We start from the raw sequence: 24293 nt of genomic DNA, 5'->3' as shown, positions 1-24293 counted from the left end.
TGCTTTGATCTCGTTTCTCACTCAGCACAATCTATCTTGCTTCTAATCCTTCCTTGGGCACCGCCGCTATGCTGAGCAGGCACGATCCCGTTACATTCCTTCTTGTAGCCAGGCCTCTGTCAGGATCCCACCCCTGACAGGGACCCTACCGAATCTTCTCCCACAACACCCTCTGCCACAAGGTGTTGCCTGGTTCCAACCCAGTCAGCTTTCTGCTCTAACTTCCTGCCTGACCCCCAGTTTTACCAGTATGTGAGGAGTGGCCTAATGAATAGAACCCTTAGCTCCCCCTGGAGGCCCGACTGTGAAATGTATTGGTGTCTGTGATACCTGGTCAGATGAACTCCTTCAGTGCCATCAGACGTACCATAGCTCCCCTTAGTGGCGGAGCCACAGTACTGCAACGACCAGGACTCTGGGGTGCTGCATATTCTTCTGGTATTATCGGTTCTTGACCGCCAACGGGTGTCTCCTTGATTTGGTAAAGTGGAGGGGGCTGGTTCTTGACTCTTGACTGGTGTTGTCTGGGTCCAGGGTCTTGACCGACGTTACTCTGGTCTTCGGTACTTTGCCAGGGTAGTCTGGATCTCAGGCCTCAACTGCAGTTGCCCGAATCTCGCTCACTGGCTCACGATGTCCCACCTGTATCGCTCTTCAAGCATGTCCCAGTAACTCAGCCGTGGCATCTCTCGGGCCTGGTTTGGATCTGGTTACAGCATTCCACTGGAGCGGAGCATGGATCTTCCTCACAACTCAGGCCTTCTGCGGTATCTGGCCTCTCCCAGACTCTTCTGTGGCGATGGTGGCTGCAAGCCCACCTCGCAGGCATATGACCTGCACTGGTGCAGGTTCAGGTACCAACTGCTCTTCTCACCCTGGCCAGGCCTTTTATATTCAGGAAGTCCTTCCTGTATGTCACCTGATCAGGTTCAACAGGCGAATTCACTCCCCCTGCAAATCTCCCAGCACAATTTGGTTCCGGCTAACACAATTCTTTCTTTTTTCCTTTCACGTACAGTTTTACCCAGCAGATGGCTGTGTTTGTTTATAGATAATCAGTCCCTTTTCCATCTCTCTACAGCTAAACTATTTGGAATTATTTGGGAGCCTATGTCGCCCATGATTCCATTTCTAATTGATTCCGTTTTGAAATCTTGCCCTCCCCACCACAGCCTTCACTATAGTCTTTACCATAACATTTACCACAGTCTTCACAACAGCCTTAAGCACAGATGTCACCACAGGCTTCGTAACAAATTTCACCACGGCCGTCACCACTAGAGATGGGCGAACCTGTGGATGTTCGAGTCTGCAGGTTCAGCCGAACAGTTAAAAAAAAATTAGGTTTGGGTATCAGAGCAGTACCTGGACCTGGACTCCATTCACTTGAACGCGGGTCCCGAACATCCAGTGTTTGCAAAACTGTCATGTGCATGATAGTGTGGCAAACACTGCTTCTGATCGGAGGTAAAATCATCACCGGTCCAGTCACTGGCATAGACTGATGGGGCTAGTTCTCCCATCAGCCTACGAATGCTGCCGATAATAACAGCAAGAGAAGGTAGTGGCTGATGGGAGTATTCATCAGCTGGCACTTGCGCCCGAAATATGTAATAAAAAAATGGCTTAGATTTCCTAGTCTTTTTGATAACCAGCTAGGCAAAACTTAGGCTGGTTATCAAGCATAGAGGGACTGGTATTCTCAGGCTCGTAAGGTGCCATGGATATTGCCCCCCCAACCCTAAAAAATAGTAGCTCGGAGCCGCAGAGAAAAGGCTTATCTATAAGATGCACCAATTCTGATGCAAGACTTTGTACTTGCTGTATGTTTATTTACGATATAACTATAGGATTAGTAATGGATAGGCATCTTATAGTCGCCTCTCCATTACTAAGCTGTGGGCTTGATGTCACCAGACAATATAAAGGTGACAGCAAACCCACAAATATGAACTCCGCTTGCCACTGCTACAAAGCAAGTAGGAAGAGCCAGGCAAAGCGACAGAATTGGCTCATCTAATAGATGCACAATTCCTGGGCATCTGTGGGCTGCTGTTTTTAAGCTGGGGGGTCAATATCCATGGCCCTTACCTGCCTGAGAATACTAGTCCCCAGCTGTCTGCTTTAGCTTGGCTGGTTATCAAAATTGGTGAGGACCCCATGCCGTTTTTCAAAATTATTTATTTAAATAATTAAAAATATGGCTTGGGGACCCCTCTATTTATCATAACCAACCTTGCTGAAGCTGACAGCTGAGGGTTGCAGCCCACAGCTGTTAGTTTTGCCTGGCTGGTTATCAAAAATACAGGGGAACCCATGCCATAGTCCTGTCAGCCCATGCCAGTGACTGGAGGTAACCTTTCTACTTCCAATCACAGCTGCGGGCTACGTGGCTGTGTGACTAGCGGTAATGACCAAAATAAATTTTTGCTGTTCTGTCATGCACATGACAGCTCGAGAAGCACCCGGTATTTGGTTGGTAGAACCCGAACAGTAACAGATTTCACGGTGAAGTCCTTTTTCGGTGTCCACTCCCAAACAGTAGGTGTTCGGTACAGACACCGAACTTTACTGTTTGGGTTCGCCAATCTCTAGTCACCACATCCTTTACTACAACCTTAACCACAGCCTTTACCACAACTTTTATCACGACTTTCACAGAAGCCTTCAACACAGCCTTTACCACAGCCTTCACCACATCCTTTACTTCAGCATTTACCACAGACTTCGGAACAGACTTCACTTTACCACTGCCTCCACTGTAAATTTCTTATTCACTATCAGGAAAATGGGCATCCTCAATTCCAGGTGGTAATCTTTAAAAATATCAGCTGCTTACCTTTCCCTCGTGGTATATGACTAGCTTTCCCCTTATGAATACAGTCATGCACCCTTCTTCCATTTACAAGTGGCAACTGCTTGCTTGTTTAAGTAACTGCTACCTATTAAAAGCCAGTTTTTGCTATGTACATGTTACCATCACTCTTACACAGGAAGAGGGAGTAGAACAGCACAAATAAGTATAGTATAAGGGTCTCTGCACCTCTCACCCACTGGGGAGATTGAGTGGCAAGGGGAGAAGAGCACACATTACTGTACAGACAGTCAGTGCTTGTGAGCCACTGAAAAAAGAGAAGAGGAGCCATCTGACAAAAGTGTGCAACATCATAAATATATTTTGAGATTTAAGCCCCTTAAATAATTTCCTCTTCCCTATTCCCTATATGTAGTTCTTATGACATAACTGATAAATCTCTCCTCTCACTACATTTCTTACTAATACCTATCAGTCAGTGTGGATCCCGAAAAAGGGAACCTTGTTGATTCCAAAAACATGAGGTTCCTAGTTCTCTCTTTAGATTTGTTTCACATATCGAACAGAGCCTCCAACTTAAACGTGAACACAGCCTAAGTCCTTAATTTGTATTTCTCATTTCTGAATTTGGTTCAATAAAACCACAAGAAAAAGTGCTAGAGGCTGAGCATGAACATTGAAAGTGATGAGAGTTATGGAAAAGTACTGTATATTTACTTTCAGGAGTCCCTTTAGAGAGATTTTCTAGTTCTAAATGTAGCCTGCACATACAGTATTTAGCCACTATCCACGTCAAGGGATTTTCCGGCATAAGATATAAGTAATCAATCCTTAGGACAGATCAACATCAGATCAATGGGGTTTCAGCAACCTGCAGCCCCACCAACCAGCAGTTTTCATCCAGATGTAAATGTTGAAAGTTTCCCAATTGCTGCTGCTCAGACCAACGCATTTCAGTAGGAACTGACCTGCAGTACTCAGGAATGGCTACTACATAGTGAACAGAGATGTACCGTTCACCATTTACATCCAGCTATTGGCACTGCTGAAAGCGGCTAAATCTGTAGGGATCTCAGGGGGCAAGCTCCAATGATCTGCTATTGATGATCAACATCTGAAACCTGAAAACCCGGTAAAGTGTATAGTGACAGTGTACTGTATGTGCAGCTTACTCTTAGAACAGAAACCAGTACTATCTAGTTTTTGGAATCGGTCGTGGTCCTTGCTGCTGGATCCATACTCTTCTGATGTTCTATACTTACACAAACGGACTTTGACCTTGCCACTTAACATTTAATTGAGCTGAATATAATCTGTATCTTTCTCTCTAGTACAATATAGTGCCACCTTCTGGTTCTCCTATAAGGCCCCGCAATCATTAGCTATTCATATCCTGGAAAATAACGTATTTAATATGTATGGATACAAGGAATGGTGTCTTCTGTCTTATACAGTGCTTATCTGATGAAATCTTTTCTTAGTGCTAATAACCCAACATATCACACAGCCTGATTATGTGATTCCTGTCATTAACACCTCCGTCTGTAGTTCATCTTGCTCACTCATGTAAATTGTCCTGCCTTTCTTAAGGTTTATTATTTGGCTACAACTCCATAATTAGGATGCAATTATTTCTGTCCTAAATCAGTTTTTTCCTCATTCACTGTTATAATTATTAGTGCGTCTTTTCAACGCAGCTTCTGAGAATTTAATTATATCTGATCATTCAATGAAGGGAGAAACAAAGAGCTTGACTTTCTCAACCCCTGATCGATAGATTACGTCTCTTTTCTTCCTTTATCTTCCTTCAGATGAAGCATAAATTTACCGTTCCACAATTAGCTCATTTTACATAAAAGAAGAACCATTGTGATGACAGATAATGAGCAGTGGATCATCTCCATTAACCTGCCATCCTCTTCACAATGACGTTTTGTACTTATGGCCGTGTGCGCACAGAGCTATGTCTCAAGTGTACAGCTTGTTATGGGTTTATACTGTAGCTCTGTGCACCCCAAAATCTAATACTGAGCCATATAGAGTTTTTCTTCTGTTTGGTCTATTAGGGAAAAGAACCTGGTTCATGATCCATTGTATGGTAGCTCATGGAGACACCACAACACAGGATAAGAAGGACTTTGTGTAGCACTGTAAAGGATCCATCTACAACTGATTAGCTGTGTACAGCCATGAGACCTTAAAGGGTTTTCCATTTAATGACCTCTGACCTCTTTTGACAGGCGTGTTAATAGTACTCACCATTCCTGGGTCCAGCGTCAGCTTTCTGTCTCTGTTCCGGTCTTGGAGTACTGGTTGTAGCGGTGACATCACATCTACAGAGTACATCACTGCTCCAGCAAATCACTGAGGTCAGCGTCTTGTGCCTTTTACATTGACAATGCTGCTGAACTAAGTGATTGGCTGCAGAGCTGATGTTAACTGTAGACATGACATCACTGTTGCAGACCAGAGCAGGGACAGAGAGTCATCAGTGAACCTGAAGGGAGCGAGTAGTATAAGATTTTATTATTTTATTATGATTTTGGTCAAGTCCATAAGTGGAAAACACCTTTAATTTAAAGACTTTAGTGCATTATTTCTACCTAAATGAGAACCAGTGATAGGTCTCATAGACATATATGAGGGAGCTGCAAATACGGTGTCATTGTCATTGGAAGTTATGAAAACCTGCAGGTGAAAATACTCATCTCAATAATGTACAAATTCCTTTACCAACAAAACATCCAGTTTTGACATTGGCATTTTTGGAAAGTTTTTCCCAAACTACTTAAAAGCATGGTGGTGGCTTAGGCCTCTTTCACATTGCGTTTTTGCTCATGTTCAGTGGTCCCATCAAGGCTTGCATCTGAACCCCAAGCAAAACAGGATTCAGGCGTTAGTACCAATGGGGCTATTGACTATAGTGGTACAGACAGAGTCACCGTGTGCTTTGTCATGCAACATCCTACTGGAGGCGGACAATCAGATGCAGTATACTACGTCTAAATGTCCACCTCCAGTAGGCACATACGCCCAAAAATGATACACGACAGAGCACACGTTGACTCTGTTGTCACCATTATAAACAGTGACCCTATCACCACATACGCTCAAATTCCATTTTGCGGGGGGGTTGGATGCAAGTCTTGATGGGACCACTGAAAGTGGGCAAGAACGCAATGTGAAAGCACCCTTAATGGTAGGTTCTAATCAATAAGCACCTCATTGTGCACAGAAGCGTAATGCAACCATGTGCATGATCAGTGAGACTGTCAATGGAAGTTTGCCTCCATATACTGTATATACTTGTGCAGTAAACTAAACCTCTGATGGTCATAAATGTAAATCTATAAAAGGATCAATAATGGGAATCTTAGGATGTTTACTGGTTTATTATTTTTTGTAAGAAAATAATAAATGATTCATTTATACCCATGAAAACTATAATGTGTCAGCTTCTCTGCCGCCTACTGTAAACCAGTGTGAAAAAAAATCTGCTGAATAATTCAATAATCTAGGCATCACCACCCATCAGTGTCCTCCATCCAACACACAACCATTAAAGTTGTCATGCTCCCTTTCCACTATACATGTTTCCTTCATTTGTCATTTGCATAGATTCTCTTACAAACACGTGTGCAGCCGAGAGGTAGAAATCAATTTCCGGTAATCAATCTTTCCTTCTTTCTGAAGGTTTACTTACAGAGAAGGATGGAGGATTCTGTATGTGCACAATACCCTGTAATCTTACCAGATACAACAAGGAGCTGTCCATGGTGAAAATCCCTAGCAGGACATCTGCCAAGTACTTGGAAAAGAAGTTCAACAAGTCGGAAAAGTACATTTCGTACGTATGTGTGATAAATATCAGATGATGATGAAGCAATAGTAAGGTTGAGAATGAAATCTACCAGAGAATCTAGCATTTATAAACGATCTGCTAGAGCACAGTTATAAACATGAGGTATGATTGCTTGAAGTTGTAGGCTGCACGACTGGGACTGTAATTACGATACGTTCGCTTCTAATTTCTGTCATGTGCAATATTGATCAAAGACCTTGTATTGAGTCAATTCAGCATCTACATCAATATCTACATACTAAGAGGCTAAAATAGTGGCAAATCTGGCTATATTAGAGATGAGATGATCTTTTGAAATTCACATTTTTTTACTTCGACAGATTTTTCCACAAAATTTGATTTGTGATGAAAAAAGTTGTGTGAATTAATATTGTAAAGCTTGTAATTGCTGAGAAAATACACATGGGTAGCTTATGCTCTACAGGAGAGAGAGAGGACCCCACTGACCATAAGAACCTGACTGACCATAAGAGCTTACACTCTACAGTAGAGAGAGAGCACCCTGGTGACCATAAGAACTTACAATATACAGAGGAGAGAGAGAGAGAACTTCACTGACCATAAGAGCTTACAATACACAGTGGAGAGAGGACCCCACTGACCATAAGAACTTACACACTACAGTAGAGAGAGAGGACCTCACTGACCATAACAGCTTACAATACACAGTGGAGAGAGTGATACAGAGAGAGGATCCTGCTGACCATAAGAGCTTACACACTACAGTAGAGAGAAGACCCCACTGACCATAAGAACTTCCACACTACTGTAGAGAGAGGACCCCACTGACCATAAGAACTTACACACTACTGTAGAGAGAGGACCCCACTGACCATAAGAACTTCCACACTACTGTAGAGAGAGGACCCCACTGACCATAAGAACTTACAATCTACAGAGGAGAGAGAGATACAAAGTGAGTATTCAGCTGACCATAAGAGCTTATATTCTACCATAGAAAGAGACTTATCTAGTGACTCTGAAGTTGGAAAAATGATTCTGTTATACAAATTGTGCGTCGCTGGGAACCGCGGATGTGTGACAGCCCAGGTACTGAAGCATTATGGGGAAGCACGGCCATGCAAAAAGACATTAGCCCACTCTTATGCTTCAGTAGTGTGGGAAATAGTACCGAGCAAGGTATTTTTTTGTTTTCTTTTGGTTTGTGTTTTTACAATTGTGATTCAAGTCTCAAAATACTCGAATTAGCATAAAGCCGCAAATTTCAAGAAATTTGACCTGTACTTGAACCTTGATCCACGGATCGATTTGTTCATCTCTGATCTATGTATGGGTGCACATTGCTATTCATGGTGATTTCAATCCTCACAAAAAAGTTCTTTTAATTGGCCTCACACTTTTCACCGTTTTTTGTCATGCCCCCATTCAACTGATGGGTTTCAGCAGTGGAGCCGATTGCTTTCAGAGTCTTACATTACATTACTGCCAGAGCTACATGGTGCGGTGACATGTGTTGTGCCACAGCAATTCTCGAAAAATTGCAACAAAAAAATGTGTGCAACTTGTCTGCGACTTACTATTGTGCAACTATTTTAAAGCGCTGATTTTGCTGTAAATAAAACATCCAAGTGGGTTGTGTGATTTGAGAACAATGACAGAAAATCCAATGCATTTTGGAAACATGAGGCTATGTGTCCCAGTCGTAGTATATCACGGGTCGCAGTTAGACCAAAGTAAACGATGCTTATCGAGTTATCTGTAATAGTACGCTCAGTGCGCCCAGGTTGTCATAGTTCTCGGGAGTACAAGTCCTCCTTACACAGGACGATCCACTGCTGAGAACAATGACCTCTTTCTCTGCTCAAGGATCATTTCACCCAGCGAGCGAATGTTTTGCATCAGATGATCGACAGCCTGTATACACTGAAACTTGCTCTCTTATGAACGCTTGTGCACAGTAATCTTTCAGTGTAAATGCAGCCTTAACTACCGCTTTGTGGGAATGTGTTGACAAAACATTTAACCTTGACAGCTGATATACTGTAGCCATTTTGTCTCAGCCTTCATATTGGAAATGATGCCTCATGCATCATTCATGATAAGATTGGTTGGTTTAAAGTATGGCAGTACTGCGTATTCAGATTCTTCTAGATAAAATGCTATTGTTTTCTTGCCTCTTTACAGGGAAAATATACTTGTCCTGGATGTGTTCTTCGAAGCTTTGAACTATGAAACCATAGAGCAGAGGAAAGCCTACGAGGTGGCCGGACTGCTTGGTAAGTTTATTCTGTACACGGCAATATAAGGTGAACAGAGCATGAAAAACATATGGACAGAGGGTAGTGACAAGAATAAAAAGATCTGAATCATGCTTGTAAAGGTGCTTTAATGCTCATTAAATCTTTACCTTTCTGGCAGAAATCCATTTTGCCGTTTTACAGAACTCCATAGATGAAATTGTATGCAAATGAGCTGTAAGTGCGGTGGGGTGGGGTGGGCTCTGCATTTGCCTCTCGCCCACTTTTCTGCCTTTTCTCCTCCCGCTGTCTGCCTCCTGTCTCTGACTGACATGAGAGACAAGATGGCAAGAGATCTGTAAGGTGCAGCACCCGCCAACTGCACTTACAACTCATTCGCATACAATTTCATCCATTTCTCTAAAGGACCAAAATATATTACTATAAGAATACGCCGCAGACAACGCCTCTTTAAGGGTGATTTAAGGCCGGGGTCACACACAATGTATAAAAAATCTGTCCATTGTTGTCTGCTGAGAATCACACAAATGTTCTCCGTATGGCGATCCGTATCTCATCTCTGTGCTGTGCCAGGATGCGCTTTTTTCTCAAGAGTATCCGTGTGTCATCCGTATGGTGAGATTTTCTCACACACTTGCAAAATGAGCAAATAATGGCTGAGCCAATTTCCTGTCAACTGCCCAATGTCTGAGAATTTCTCGCAAGTCACACACATGGTCCGTGTGCTGTGCGATTTCTCGCCCCCATAGACTTGCATTGGCGTTTTTCAGCTGACATACGCGGACAATCGCAGCATGCTGCGACTTCACTTGCAAGTGTAATACGGACGAGAAAAAAACGGATGATGGGAGCTGTCCCATAGATTAACATTGGGCCGAGTGTTATGCGATTTTTTTCATCCGTATTACGCTGTAGTGTGACCCCGGCCTAACACATAGAATTTTTGGAAAAACTGCACTGCTGCTTTGGTCCAGTTTTTGAGCTAAGGACAAAATTGGATCTATCAGGTAGGAGAAGTAAAAGTCCTTAAGTAATTTACATTATAATTGAATTTAGGCTTTGGCTGAAAAAAAAAATAAACTAAAAAAATGCATTGAAAATTGGCACAAAAATTGCTGTATTTTCCCCACAACCACAGAAAAACCCTACTGTATGTGAAACAATCCAATGCTCTTCTATAACCTTTGAGGTGTGGCAACATTGTTTCCCACTTGTGAGATACCTATGGTGACTATAGCACATCTTCCCTGCAGGTGACATTGGGGGTCAGATGGGGCTGTTTATAGGAGCCAGTATTCTGACTATCCTGGAACTATTTGACTACATTTATGAGGTGAGTAACATGATTTTCTGCTTTACACGTTACATGATTTCTCCTCTTTCTCCACTCAGTATGTGTTGTTTCCGCAGTATATGGTGGTGTCATCAGAAATGGGTTTGACCTGGTTACTTTACTCTATTTACAAGGTGCATTGACACTCAGTTTTTTCTCCAGGCTTCCAATAGTGAGCTATAAATTGCTTACATGTTGTGGTGAAATAGCCTGTAGACTGCTGACATGTGCAGAGGACCTACGCAAAGACCTATGTTAAAAAAAAAAGTACCGTATATAAAGAAATGGCTTGTATGACCAATCCCCATATACACGGACAAGTATTCCTATCACTGAACATGATCTGCAAATTAGAAATGACTAAAATCATTAAATTTATCAGAGATGGAACGACCACACAAACAACGTAAACATCATTTATGAAGATGATATGTTTAGTCATGTGAGAAATCAATACGCTCATTAAAACGAAGGCAAGATCATCAATTGTCTCTGCGTGGTCCTGGCAGGTAAACTTCCAGGGATTCTGCTTAATTAGCACAGCATGGAGCGTGGTTATAGACTTGTGCCCCCATTATTGTAATACAGCGAATGATAACAGACCTTGTCATTGCCTGATCTAGAAATAAATTACCGGTATGCACAATGGTATAGTTACTTAAATCAGTTTGTAGAAACAATTTTGCATGTTTTCCTCCCTCTGCACTCATAAAAACATAGAAGATTGCGGTAAAAACTACCCACATGGGTCATCCTGACTGTCCTGTTTATTTTTCCATCCTTTGATCCTGTGCACTCTTCTTAATAGATGCAGTGCTTCATAGGTTATTGGAAAGATCAACAGGAGCAAGTACACAGTTGCTGCAATACAAACATCCATATACGAACAACAGCATTATGCAAATATCATATATATATATTAATTCCAGGTTTGATTCATACTTAGAAACATTAAGTTCTTTGTGCACATTTTGATCAAAGTGTGTAAGCCCATTTGCTTACAACAAGGCGACATCTATTAGACCCTATACTAAGTCCTTATACTTAGGGCTTACCGCTGCCAGTGTTTTATAATCGAGATGAGCGAGCACTAAAATGCTCGGATGCTCGTTACTTGAACCGAGCAATTCCTAATGCTAGGATGCTCATTTTGAGTAATGATGAGTATAATGGCAGTCAATGGGAAATTCAAGCATTTTGCCGGCAAACCTACAAGGAAGTCTGAGGGGCAGTGAAAATGTCATGAAATTGGCCTCTTCCTGAGGTATATAGAATCCATGGCCAACTTGGGAAGCATGATGGCTCAGTGGTTAGCACTGTCGCCTTGCAGCACTGGAGACCTGTGTTCAAAACCCACCAAGGACAACATCTGCAAGGAGTGCATGTTCTTTCCGTGTTTATGTGGGTTTTCTCTGGGTTCTCCGATTTCCTCCCACATTCCAAAGACATACTGATAGGGATTTAGATTCTGAGCCCCATCGGGAACAGCAATGATAATGTGTGTAAACGGTAAAGCGCTGGAGAATTTGTTGGCACTATATAAAAATAAAGATTAGTATTTACTCACTGACCCCCAAAATACAGAGGACAGTCATTATAATCCAAGGCCCATTGGCCAATATAACAGTATGCCCAATAGTCCATGCGGTCCAACACAGTCTATAGAGTCCTTACCTGTCTAGATCATCATGTCACTCTTTCCATCCCCTCTGTGCACAAAAACAAACTGGGAGGGGGAAAACAAACTCCTCTGGCCGTCCTGGCCAACACTGGGACTCCTGGCACACTTTAGGGCCTACAGCCCTCAGGAATGCAGAACAGTTCCTCAATGGTTCTTTTTTGTGCAACAGGCACAATTGCGCTATACAGAGCAAAATCCACTTCAATTGTCCTTCTCTTCTTTTCCTTCCTCGGGGGGCTAAGGGGATCGCCTCCACCCAGGGCCGGCTCCAGGTTTTTGAGGGCCCCGGGCGAAAGAGTCTCACTGGGCCCCCCCTTTAACACATACCACAATTCATGAATCGCAGATACAGCAGAGAAATATAGGTATAGTCCAATGCCAGAATTCACTTCTTACATGAGTGATAGCTATTGTAAATTCTACAATACCATACAGCAGAGGGGCTTTATATAAGTCAACCCCTTATATGCCAATTTTTGTGGAAAACTTTTTAGGTTATGTGCACATGTTCCAGAATTGCTGCGGAAATTTCCACGGCAATTCCGTAACTCCTGCTGCGGTTATATCGCATGCGGAATTGGCATGCGTTTTCCCGCTAAACACTAGCGTTTTACAAGCGTAATTAGCTTGCGGAATGCTAGCGTTTTCCAAGCGATCTGTAGCTTGGTAAACTGATTGACAGTATCAGCAATATTGCCTTGCGCTGGCGTGTACTCTGGAGGACAGAGAATGAACTTCAATCCAATATTGCGACCAGCATGCAGCCAGCGGGTAAGGAAAGGGTGAATCAAACACCCGAAAATCCCCCCGCCCATATGACCCAAAACTGGTCCCACCAAATTCAGGTGACAGGTTCCCTTTAAAGTAAACATTAGAAATTATTAACGTAGAACATTTGTAAAAGGGCAAAATGGGTTGCAGGCTGCAGCATCACAACACATCAGTATTCGTTGTTCCATTGTTTTGAATTCACTGTCGATTTGTAGTGCTGATGACTGACCCCAATAAGTGACATGTGCAAACATGTATACATACAGCACATGTACATGGCACACACGTACATGACACACACACGTACATGGCACACACATACATACAGTACATATACACGGCGCACACACATACATACAGTACATGTACATATTGCACACACGTACATGGTACACACATATACATGGTACATACATACAGTACATGTACATGACACACACATACATACAGTACATGTACATGGCACGCACGTACATACAGTACATGGAACATACGTATATGGAACACACATGTACATGGCACACACACATACATACATGGCACACACATACATACATGGCACACACACACATACATACATGGCACACACGACACATACATACATGGCACACATGACACATACATACATGGCACACACACATACATACATGGCACACACTCATACATACATGGCAGACACATGCTGCACAACAAATGCTCATTTGATACATGTGATTCATATAAACACATACACATAGCTCACAGACAGCACACACTACACATACCACACACTATACACACATCAATTACACACACCTCACATACACTGCTTTATGCTGGAGGGAATGAAATGTAACTTCCACAGTATCAGCTGCAGCTCCTCCTGCTCCAAGCAGCACTATCCCAGCAGACACCTCCCTGCCCTCTCCTCTGCTGGGACTGCCGACAAGAGCATGAGGAGCTGACAGGAGCCATCATCACAGGAGCAGCACACACAAAGGGTGCTGCACGACTTATGGTACCTCACATCACAGCTCAGGTATGTAGGTGCCGGCCCAGGTCTTAGCTCTCCCTCCCCTCAGAAGCTCCGTGCAGAAGGACAGGAGGACGGTGCACTGGCCTATGAATACATGGCCTGTGGTGACATCACGGCTCCACCTGATTCCTGGAGCACAATTCCCAAGAGCCTGGGCTGTAAGTGACCTATCTTTGAGTAGTGCCCGAGCTCCCTTCCTTCTCAGATCACCCCCACCGTATACCAGCAATGTTGCCCCTCCATTTTGAGGAATGTGACCCTGGTTCCAGATGTCAGCTCTTGCAGCCTTCAAGGCAAGTGCTCCGTCTCTACTGCCCATTGGTTGAACAAGATGTGATGACGGGATCCAAACTCTTCTATGGACCCCATCTCTGCTGCTGGTCATATGTAATGACCTAGTCATGGGAAACCAATTCTTGGTAACTTGAGGCATGTCTCCAGTGCTGGTCCTGGCTCGCCTCCTTCTCTCTTCTAACCAGGGACGCCACTGTCATGAGGCAAGTTGAGCCTTTTGCTTCAGGTGGCAGTCCTCACTGAAAGACAGGGGGCGGCAGAGCGGCAGTCAGAACATGTGGTGCCAACTCTTGATAATCCCTGACATTTGCTGAGTGTCACTAGTGCGGTGCGCGCGCCCCTGCTTACAACCCATAACCTATTGGCTGCTCTGTGCGCACAGGACCTGTGATGAGGTCACAGGAGGCGAGGAGTCAGGGGTCACATGATCAAGACTTCCATGGATTGCAGGACTCTGCTGTGCTGGTTGCCATGGTAAGCTACCTTATGTGTGGGGTCAGGAGGGGTTTACATTGTGGATGTAGCTGAGCCGTGTGTGTATGAGGTGAGTGGAGCCGTGTGTGTATGAGGTGTACAGAGCAGAGCCGTGTGTGTATGAGGTGTACGGAGCAGAGCCAGGTGTGTATGAGGTGTACGGAGCAGAGCTGGGTGTGTATGAGGTGTACGGAGCAGAGACGGGCGTGTATTAGGTGTACGGAGTGGAGCTGCATGTGGATGAGGTGTACGGAGCGGAGCCGCATGTGTACGAGGTGTACGGAGTGGAGCTGGGTGTGTATTAGGTTTACAGAGCTGAGTTGCCTGTGTATGAGATGTACGGAGCAGAGCCGGGTGTGTATGAGGTGTATGGAGTGGAGCCGCGTGTGTACGGAGCGGAGCCGTGTTTGCAAGGTGTACGGAGTGCAGCCGCATGTGTAGGAGTAACTATGTGTGGCCATTATACGGTGCGCAGTATCATGTGCAGCCATTATACAGTATTGAGCACTGTGTGTGGCTATTATACACTATGGAGCATCATGTGTGGCCATTATACAGTATGGAGCATCATGTGTGGCCATTATACAGTATGGCGCATCATGTGTGGCCATTATACAGTATGGAGCATCATGTGTGGCCATCATACAGTATGGCGCATCATGTGTGGCCATTATACAGTATGGAGCATCATGTGTGGCCATTATACAGTATGGAGCATCATGTGTGGCCATTATACAGTATGGAGCATCATGTGGGGCCATTATACAGTATGGAGCATCATGTAGGGCCATTATACAGTATGGAGCATCATGTGGGGCCATTATACAGTATGGAGCATCATGTAGGGCCATTATACAGTATGGAGCATCATGTGGGGCCATTATGTAGTATGGAGCATCATGTGGGGCCATTATACAGTATGGAGCATCATGTGGGGCCATTATACAGAATGGAGCATCATGTGGGGCCATTATACAGTATGGAGCATCATGTGAGGCCGTTATACCGTATGGATGCGGCCATTATACAGTATGGAGCATCATGTGCGGACATTATACAGTATGGAGCATCATGTGGGGCTATTATATAGTATGGAGCATCATGTGGGGCCATTATACAGTATGGAGCATCATGTAGGGCCATTATACAGTATGGAGCATCATGTGGGGCCATTATACAGTATGGAGCATCATGTAGGGCCATTATACAGTATGGAGCATCATGTGGGGCCATTATATAGTATGGAGCATCATGTGGGGCCATTATACAGTATGGAGCATCATGTGGGGCCATTATACAGAATGGAGCATCATGTGGGGCCATTATACAGTATGGAGCATCATGTGGGGCCATTATATAGTATGGAGCATCATGTGGGGCCATTATACAGTATGGAGCATCATGTGGGGCCATTATACAGAATGGAGCATCATGTGGGGCCATTATACAGTATGGAGCATCATGTGAGGCCGTTATACCGTATGGATGCGGCCATTATACAGTATGGAGCATCATGTGCGGCCATTATACAGTATGGAGCATCATGTGGGGCTATTATATAGTATGGAGTATCACGTGGGGCCATTATACAGTATGGAGCATCATGTGTGGCCATTATACAGTATGGAGCATCATGTGTGGCCATTATACAGTATGAAGCATCATGTGCGGCCAATATACATTATGGAGCATCATGTGTGGACATTATACAGTATGCAGCATCATGTGTGGCCATTATACTGTATGGAGCAATATATGGGGCTCATTATTCTGTATGGAGCACTGTGGTGCCCAGAATACTGTATAGAGGACTATACTGTCTGATTTCTGACCTAATGTAGAATGTACAATAGTTATCACTCATGTAATGTATGGGGGAACTGTATATGAGACGGGAGCCGTATAAGGGGGCTGTACTGTATATGTGTTTGGGGGGGGCGCCGTTTTGAAGTTCGCCTCAGGCAGCAGTGTGGCTAGGTTCACCCCTGCTTCTGACCAGCCTAGGCCCCGCAGTCCACTCACCAGTTGCTGGACCCCGGCTATCCCGTCCGCAGTCCGCAAGGATCCCAGTGGTGAAGGCCATGGTCTGGGTTCAGGTATTGGTGGTTCATGGAAAATGGCAGGTTCCACACCACAGGCTCCTGCCACCTCCGCTGTCACGCAAGCTTGTTCTGGCCCCGATATTCCTATGGTTGCTCCATTGGGAGTCTCCGGATATTCTGCCATCTTTGTCACCCACTAATCATGTTACACTGTATGGATTATGGACTAATTCAACCCAGAAATATTTTTTTTGTGTTCTTTTGAAGGTTAATAGCACCATAATGTAACACTAACCACGATAAACTCTATGGATAAGTTATTGCATACAGAAAAAAAATGTGAATGCCTTTTTGCAGTTTTATATACCACTGTAATGTAACACTGAGTTGACCATGTTAAACTCTGTGGATGACTAATTAAATTCAGAAAGATTTTTTGAACGTTTTCTTGGAGGTTAATAGCACCGTAATGTAACACTAAGCACGTTACACTGTATGGATAACCATATAGTCAATTTTGTCATGTCCCCCTCAAAAAAAATGTGGTCACGTGCAACAACTATACATTTAACAAAGACAGCAAAGCTAGTCTAAGCCATGTCTAGAGGCTGTATTCAGCTACTCTCCCTGGTCCTGAAACTTTCCCTAGGATAGATTAAAAATCTATCTGATACAAACGGCAAAGTACTGGATTAGCCCTTATAAGGACTGTTAGTATGATGGTCCAGCATCAGCACCAGTAGCACCAAGAGAGGACTCTGATTAGTTAAACTGTGCACACACGGGCCTGGATAACTGCTCTCTCCCTCCAATCACAACTGTCCTTTAGCTGTGCAATGGTATCAGTGAGCTGAGCGTGGCGGCGCCTGTACTTTTATAACCTTTGATGACGTAATGCGGCCAGCCAATCACAGCAATGCCCCTTTAAAGATGGTTATGGCATTACAGTGACTGGCAGACAATCCCTGCATGCTTATTGGCTGTGTGATAGGCACCAAACGTGTGCCAAGCACATCCGAGCACCCAGATACTTGAATGATATCAGAGTATCACCGAACACATTCACTCATATCTACTTTATAAGCCTGAAATAAACTGGACAATTGGGTCCCAATAACAGTTTGCCGTGTCACTTGCAGATGAGCTTCTTTGAGCGCATTTCGATCAAAATGTGTGAGTCCATCTGCCAGTGACAAGGCGACCTTTTTTCAAAACCTAAACTAAATGCGCCCCTCTCTCTGTGCCTAGGGCTCAAGTGAACCAGAGCCTAGATTGAAATGTGAACCTCACCTTTTAGTTTTGTAGCAATAGTGGAATTTATGTATATAATGTAATATTAGCAGCGTGCTGCGGCATTGTGTTTGTAGAGATGTCGTCTCTCTAGAGCTCTTACATTAAAGACCCACCTCTCGTTGTGCCTGGGGCTCTGATGAATTGTGGAATTTGACCCCATCTAAAAGAGGTTGCCATGTTGTTGGCAGATCGGCTTACACAATTTGATCAAAATGTGAGCAAAATAGCTCACAGTTTTACATGAATAGAATTGAAGAAAATCATATAATGTTAGCAGAGCTGTGGTCTCACTCTCGTTGTCTGCAGTGGGAGCACAATCTCTCTTTTCTACTGGTTATGCCTCTAGCTATGCAGCCATGTATTCTGCTTGTGTGGCCACACTGTACATGAAAGCAGTCAGAAATCAAAACTCCTCAATACTTCAATTTAGAGGTCCTGCAAACACAGAACAAAGCACCACCATTGCTGTGCCCTATGTTATTGTAGATAAAAGCAGTAATTACAGCAATTGTGTTGTTACATATGGGAAACGCTCAGGGAGAGTGCAGTACAGGGAAAATCATTGCTGCATGCAGCATGGAGAGATGCACAACCAACTTCTGTGAAATCATGCTGCTATATTGGTAAAATGAAGAACCCAGTGAGAAAAAGTGATGGAGTCCGCCTGCATAGGACACATTTCTTAACCCCTTCACCCCGAAGCCTGTTTTCAACTTCCTGACCAGGCCATTTCTTTCAATTCTGACCACTGTCACTTTATGAGGTCATAACTCTGAAACGCTTCTCGTGGTGATTCTGAGCATGTTTTCTCGTGATATATTGTACTTTATAAAAGTGGTAACATTTCTTCGATTTGACTTGCGTTTATTTGTGAAAAAAACGGAAATTTGGCGAAAATTTTGAAAATTTTGCAATTTTTAAACTCTAGTTTTTATGCCCTTAAATTAGAGTCATATCATACAAAATAGTTAATAAATAACATTACCTACATGTCTGCTTTACATTAGCACAATTTTGGAAACATATTTTTTTTTGTTAGGAAGTTATAAGGGTTGAAAGTTGACCAGCGATTTCTCATTTTTACAACACAATTTGCAAAACCATTTTTTTTAGGGGCCACCTCACACTTGAAGTCACTTTGAGGGGTCTATATGACAGAAAGTGCCCAAAAGTGATACCACTGATCACTGCACTACAGTGCACTGATCACTGCACTGCACTGCCTGTCAGCAATCTGACAGGCAGTGCAGGAGGCTTTCAGGCACCTGCTCGCAGGCGCCGGCAAGCCACCTCAGTGAAGGACCTGGAAGGAGCCCCGTGGCCATTTTGGATCCGGGGACTCCTTCCAGAACACCGGAACAACGCGATCGCATCGCGTTGTTCTGGTTTGAGAGTGCAGGGAGCCCCCATCCCTGTGCAATGCCCCTCTATGTTGCTGTCACTACTGACAGCGGCATCAGAGGGGTTACTGCATTACTGCAGGGTGTCAGCTGTCACATACAGCTGACACCCGAACGCGATCGCCGTGGTGCTCACTGTGAGACCACGTGATCATGCCGCCATACTAGTACTGTGGAACTCAGTTCCCGCAGAGCAATACTAGTACGGCGCATGTCGGAAAGGGGTTAAGCCATGTTCCCACGTTCAGTATTTTCTCAGTATTTTACCTCAGTATATGTAAGCCAAAACCAGGAGTGGGTGATAATAAATACAGACGTGGTGACGTGTTTCTATTACAGTATACTTTTCCTCTGATTATTCCACTCCTGATTTTGGCTTACAAATGCTGAGGTAAAATACTGACCAAATACTGAACGTGTGAATGTGGCCTTAGAGTGATATCCTGTTTTAGCGCTGATATCTGTTAATTGTGCCCCATTTTCATCGAAATGGCCTTTAAGTGGTCAATTTTTTTATTTCAATCCACCTTCTGGCCAGATTTCTTTTTAAAACGATTGAGATGTCATAAAGGTAAGTTACATATAGATTAAGGGCCCAATTCATCATTTACATTTGTTTATTTTTTTATCTTATGGTAATTGATTATATTTGCAAGAAATTCATTAAAATAACATACGTGGCTCATAAATTTAGTATAGTTAAAAAATGGTCTCTTAACCATTTTTTAGACTTTTTGGATCAAAAAAATCACATATTTTGCAAGAAAGAAAATAAAATAAAAAGCAATTGTGGAGTTGCACTTTTTTTTGCAATTTCACCGCACTTTGAATTTTTTTTTCCAGTACACTATATGGTAAAACCAATGATGTCATTCAAAAGTGCAACTTGTCTAGCAAAAAAACTAATCCTCACATGGTCACATTGACAAAAAAAAATAAAAAATTATGACTCTGGGAAGAAGGGGAGCAAAAAAACAGAAATGCAAAAAGGGAAAACCTTAAAGGGAACCTGTCAGCAGTTTTGGTTGAAATAAGATGTGGCCACTGCCTTTCAGGGCTTATATACAGTATTCTTTAATGCTGTAGATAAGCCCCCGGTCTGAACTGACAGATAAGAAAAATATGTTTTATCATACCCTCCCGGGGGGGGGGGGGTCCAGTCTGATGAGTGTTGCATGTCCGGGTCCAGCACCTCCCATCTTCTTGCGATGCCGCCCTCCTGCTTGCTTCATGGCTCCCCGACATCGCGCTCCTGCGCAAGCATACTTTGTCTGCCCTTTTGAGGGCAGAGTAAAGTACTGCAGTGCGCAGGCACCAGGAAAGGTCAGATAGGCCCAGCGCCTGCGCTGTAGATAAGCCCTGAAAGGCAGTGGCCATATCTTATATCGGCCGAAACTGCTGACAGGTTTGCTTTAAGGTTGTGAAGGGGTTAAGAAGAGAAATGGTATAATTTAAATTTTCCTTCTGCTGAAACTTAAACAGTAATTTTCTTTTCATTTGCTATTAATGTCCATAATCTTTGTAAGATGAGACTCAGCATTTTCTTGTAAGAACCTAGCAATTCAAGGCTCACAGCCTCTCTTCTGCATGCTTGATTCACGCCTCGGGGTAAAGGCTCTTAATTCAGTGCTGAGTAAGTTAGAGATTCATAACCAACTGATAACAGTTTAACTCTGCTACCTCAATAGGAAAGAGGTAAAAGGGTTTATCTTAAAAATTAAAAATGAGGTAAACACAGGCGATGCTTGAAACAAAACTAAAAAAGTATTACCCTTCAAAACCTCTGCTGCTCCAGCGCTGCCTCGCCCTACTCAGAGGAGATCTGCAGTCAAATTCCATTTACAGCATTTGCAGTCAATCAGTGGGCTCAGAGATGAGGTCATCATAATTGCACTTGATCTCTGAAGCCAGTGATTGGCAGCAGCGGTCACTTGTAGATGTGGTTCCACCACTGCAGCTCTGTCAGTTAAGATCTCCGGAGAGCAGCAGAGACAACTCTGGAACTGTAAAGGCTTCAACAAGTAAGCAATGCTTTTTTTTTTTTGAGCATTTACCTTTGCCCAATTTATTTGGACAACTCCTTTAACTAATGCACACATATGGAGGAAGACTATGTGGGATCTCACAATCCAAGTGATATGTATGAGACCATTTCTAAAAATGGTTTTCCCACTTGCAACATTTATTGCATCATTATAGTAGGTGGGACACTCAGCCTTTTGGTTAAAAAGGAGTCTACTGACTGTCCCCACAAAAAGACTAAACTGAGATGGCTCTGCAAATTGTGTCATTCCATCCAGTAAAGTGTATAAAAGTTATAGAAATAGCTGAACGTGTGGTATCTTGGATATTAGGTAATTGTCTAGAAGGGGAAGACTAAGTGTAAGACTAAGGGTACTGTCACACAGTGCCATTTTGATCGCTACGACGGCACGATCCGTGACGTCGCAGCGATCGTATGATTATCGCTCCAGCGTCGTAGACTGTGGTCACACGTTGCAATCACGGCGCTGGAGCGATGCCGAAGTCCCCGGGTAACCAGGGTAAACATCGGGTTACTAAGCGCAGGGCCGCGCTTAGTAACCCGATGTTTACCCTGGTTACCAGCGTAAACATAAAAAAAACAAACAGTACATACTCACATTCCGGTGTCTGTCCCCCGGCGTCTCAGCTTCTCTGCACTGTGTAAGCACAGCGGCCGGAAAGCAGAGCGGTGACGTCAGACGTCACCGCTGTGCTCGCTTTCTGGCTGGCCGGCGTTCACAGTGCAGAGGAGCTGAGACGCTGGAGGACAGACACCGGAATGTAAGTATGTACTGTTTGTTTTTTTTACGTTTACGCTGGTAACCACGGTAAACATCGGGTTACTAAGCGCGGCCCTGCGCTTAGATACCCGATGTTTACCCTGGTTACAAGCGAACACATCGCTGGATCGCTGTCACACACAACGATCCAGCGATGTCAGCGGGTGATCAAGCGACGAAAGAAAGTTCCAAACGATCTGCTACGACGTACGATTCTCAGCAGGATCCCTGATCGCTGCTGCGTGTCAGACACTGCGATATCGTAACGATATCGCTAGAACGTCACGAATCGTACCGTCGAAGCGATCAAAATGGCACTGTGTGACAGTACCCTAAGTGTAAGTAATTAAACAAAGGGTGCAACCATGGATATCAGTGATGAAAAACATGTTCCTGTGCAGGTCCTTGTGATATGTCACTATATGCAGCCGTAACTTTTCTTATAACCATTTTTATTTATTCTGATCTTTTTGTTGTTTCTTAGCTGATAAAGGAGAAGCTGCTAGATCTCTTGGGCAGGGACAATGAGGAAGGAAGACACACAGAAGATCTGGTGAGTTTCTTCTCTGTAGACTACATATTGGTTGTCGAACATGAGGACGGTAATGAGTGCGCAACAAATAATCTCGTAAATGGCCTCATACACATTAGACTAAAGTGAGATGGACCTGTAGATTTTGAAGGGATCTGCAAACAGTCGGGAGCCTACACAGTCAGAAGAGGGCCCCATGTGCAAAAACAATATATGGGACCTTTTCAGTCCAGTTGGTCATCATAATGTACAATTTCACTCTTCGGAGTTGGAAGTGGGCCCCCTTACATCTTGACCCTGTACAGCTGCACAGGTTGCACCAGCGGTATGTCCGCCACTGAAGGAAGATTGCACATGGGCCTCCAGACTCTCTTCCAATGGATGATGTTGGGAAAGAGAAGAATCTGGTTCGTTGTATTTCAGACAGCTGATCCCTTTGTTCTTCCTGGAAATAAGCTAAGCCTCATAGAGAACATAATAGTTATTGGCTTACTTTGAGGGAGTCAGACCAGATATATCTAAGGTGTTTGTAGGCTCTTAGCTTTGTGCATTCATCAAACCTTACCGTAAACCTCAATTTTCAACCTGTGTTTGCTTTTCCTCCAGAGTACCTGTGACAACATGCCAAACCATTCAGAAACCATTAGCCACACTGTGACGGTGCCACTGCAGGCTACGCTGGGGACACTGGAAGAAATTGCCTGCTGACGCCTTGAAAACACTCTTTATTTTGTGCCAAAAGTATAGTGGACACAGCATGGTGTGTGGAGACGGATCCCGCCATGGACCCTGGGAGAAAGAAGAGAGGACTGAATAAAATCTGTATACTGCCAACTGTACACAGCCCTGCATGCCTGCAGTGTATACGGCACTGATCCTCATGTTACGTGAGGAGACTCCCTCACAGACACACAACGCACACACATTGCGCTATGTCCAGCTCCGTGTGCTAAGCGGGTACAACAAGGGGTTTTTATATATAACAAAAAAAGAAAATGAGAAAATAAAAATTCATACAATGGCAAAAATAATGACGTGTATTAACTTTGATGTGATGGGGAATGGGCTTTAGTTTGGTAAATAAAATGGCTGCCGTCGGCCTCTAAAACCTGAAAGGTAAGAATTCTCAGTCAGTCTGGATTATTTCGTGCTGCTTTTTCCACTGGATTGGATGGTATCACTTGTTTATTAGGAAGCTTTCTTGTAAACCACTCTGCTCAACTTATGTATTCAGATCTTCGGTGGTAACAGGTCCGCTAGAAATTATTTTATTAACCTTATTGGTAAAACATATGACTATTTACAATTTAGAGACATGTAAATAATGAATAGAAAGGCACGAGAGACATATGTAAGTATGTAAGTGCCTTTTCTGTACCAACTTACCATCTCACATATCTGTCTTTTAGCAAAAGCTGTAGAATATAGATCTGCTGCCCTTATCACCTTTGACAAAGTGAAATTGCCTTTGGTTCGCATACAAGACTAATGAACTGTCCACACTTTACTGCTCTGTAACTTGCCATTAACTCTGAGTGAGCAATTTTGTTTAATCAGAACTATAGGTGCTGGAACTTCATTTCTCTCACTTCCCAGCATGCATTGCACATGATTGTAAATAGTTTGTCAGGCAATGAGCAGGAGCAGTAAAATAAGCAGCTGCCCCACTTCCTGTAACCACTCTCAATATTTTTGCTGCTTCAGATGGAACACATTTTAGAACACATTTTACAACAGGCAGTGTACAATGGGTTAGAG

General features: G+C 43.6%; 1 protein-coding gene across 2 annotated transcripts in view; it reads left to right on the top strand.

The window, feature by feature from the left end:
- ASIC2 (acid sensing ion channel subunit 2) overlaps nt 1–23566 on the top strand; it is a 1067153-nt gene extending 1043587 nt beyond the window's left edge. For both annotated transcript variants that reach the window (XM_077252712.1, XM_077252711.1), the window contains exons 6-10: nt 6509–6662; nt 8823–8914; nt 10150–10229; nt 22488–22556; nt 23142–23566. In XM_077252712.1, the coding sequence (XP_077108827.1) occupies nt 6509–6662; nt 8823–8914; nt 10150–10229; nt 22488–22556; nt 23142–23243 (497 nt within the window). In that variant the 3' untranslated portion in view covers nt 23244–23566. The remainder of the gene's footprint in view (nt 1–6508; nt 6663–8822; nt 8915–10149; nt 10230–22487; nt 22557–23141) is intronic.
- The last annotated feature ends 727 nt before the right edge of the window (nt 23567–24293 follow it).

Source organism: Ranitomeya variabilis, chromosome 4 (genome assembly GCF_051348905.1).
Source record: "Ranitomeya variabilis isolate aRanVar5 chromosome 4, aRanVar5.hap1, whole genome shotgun sequence".
Taxonomy (NCBI): domain Eukaryota; kingdom Metazoa; phylum Chordata; class Amphibia; order Anura; family Dendrobatidae; genus Ranitomeya; species Ranitomeya variabilis.
Note: the sequence above shows the minus strand (reverse complement) of the source record. Positions and strands in the feature narration are given on the sequence as shown.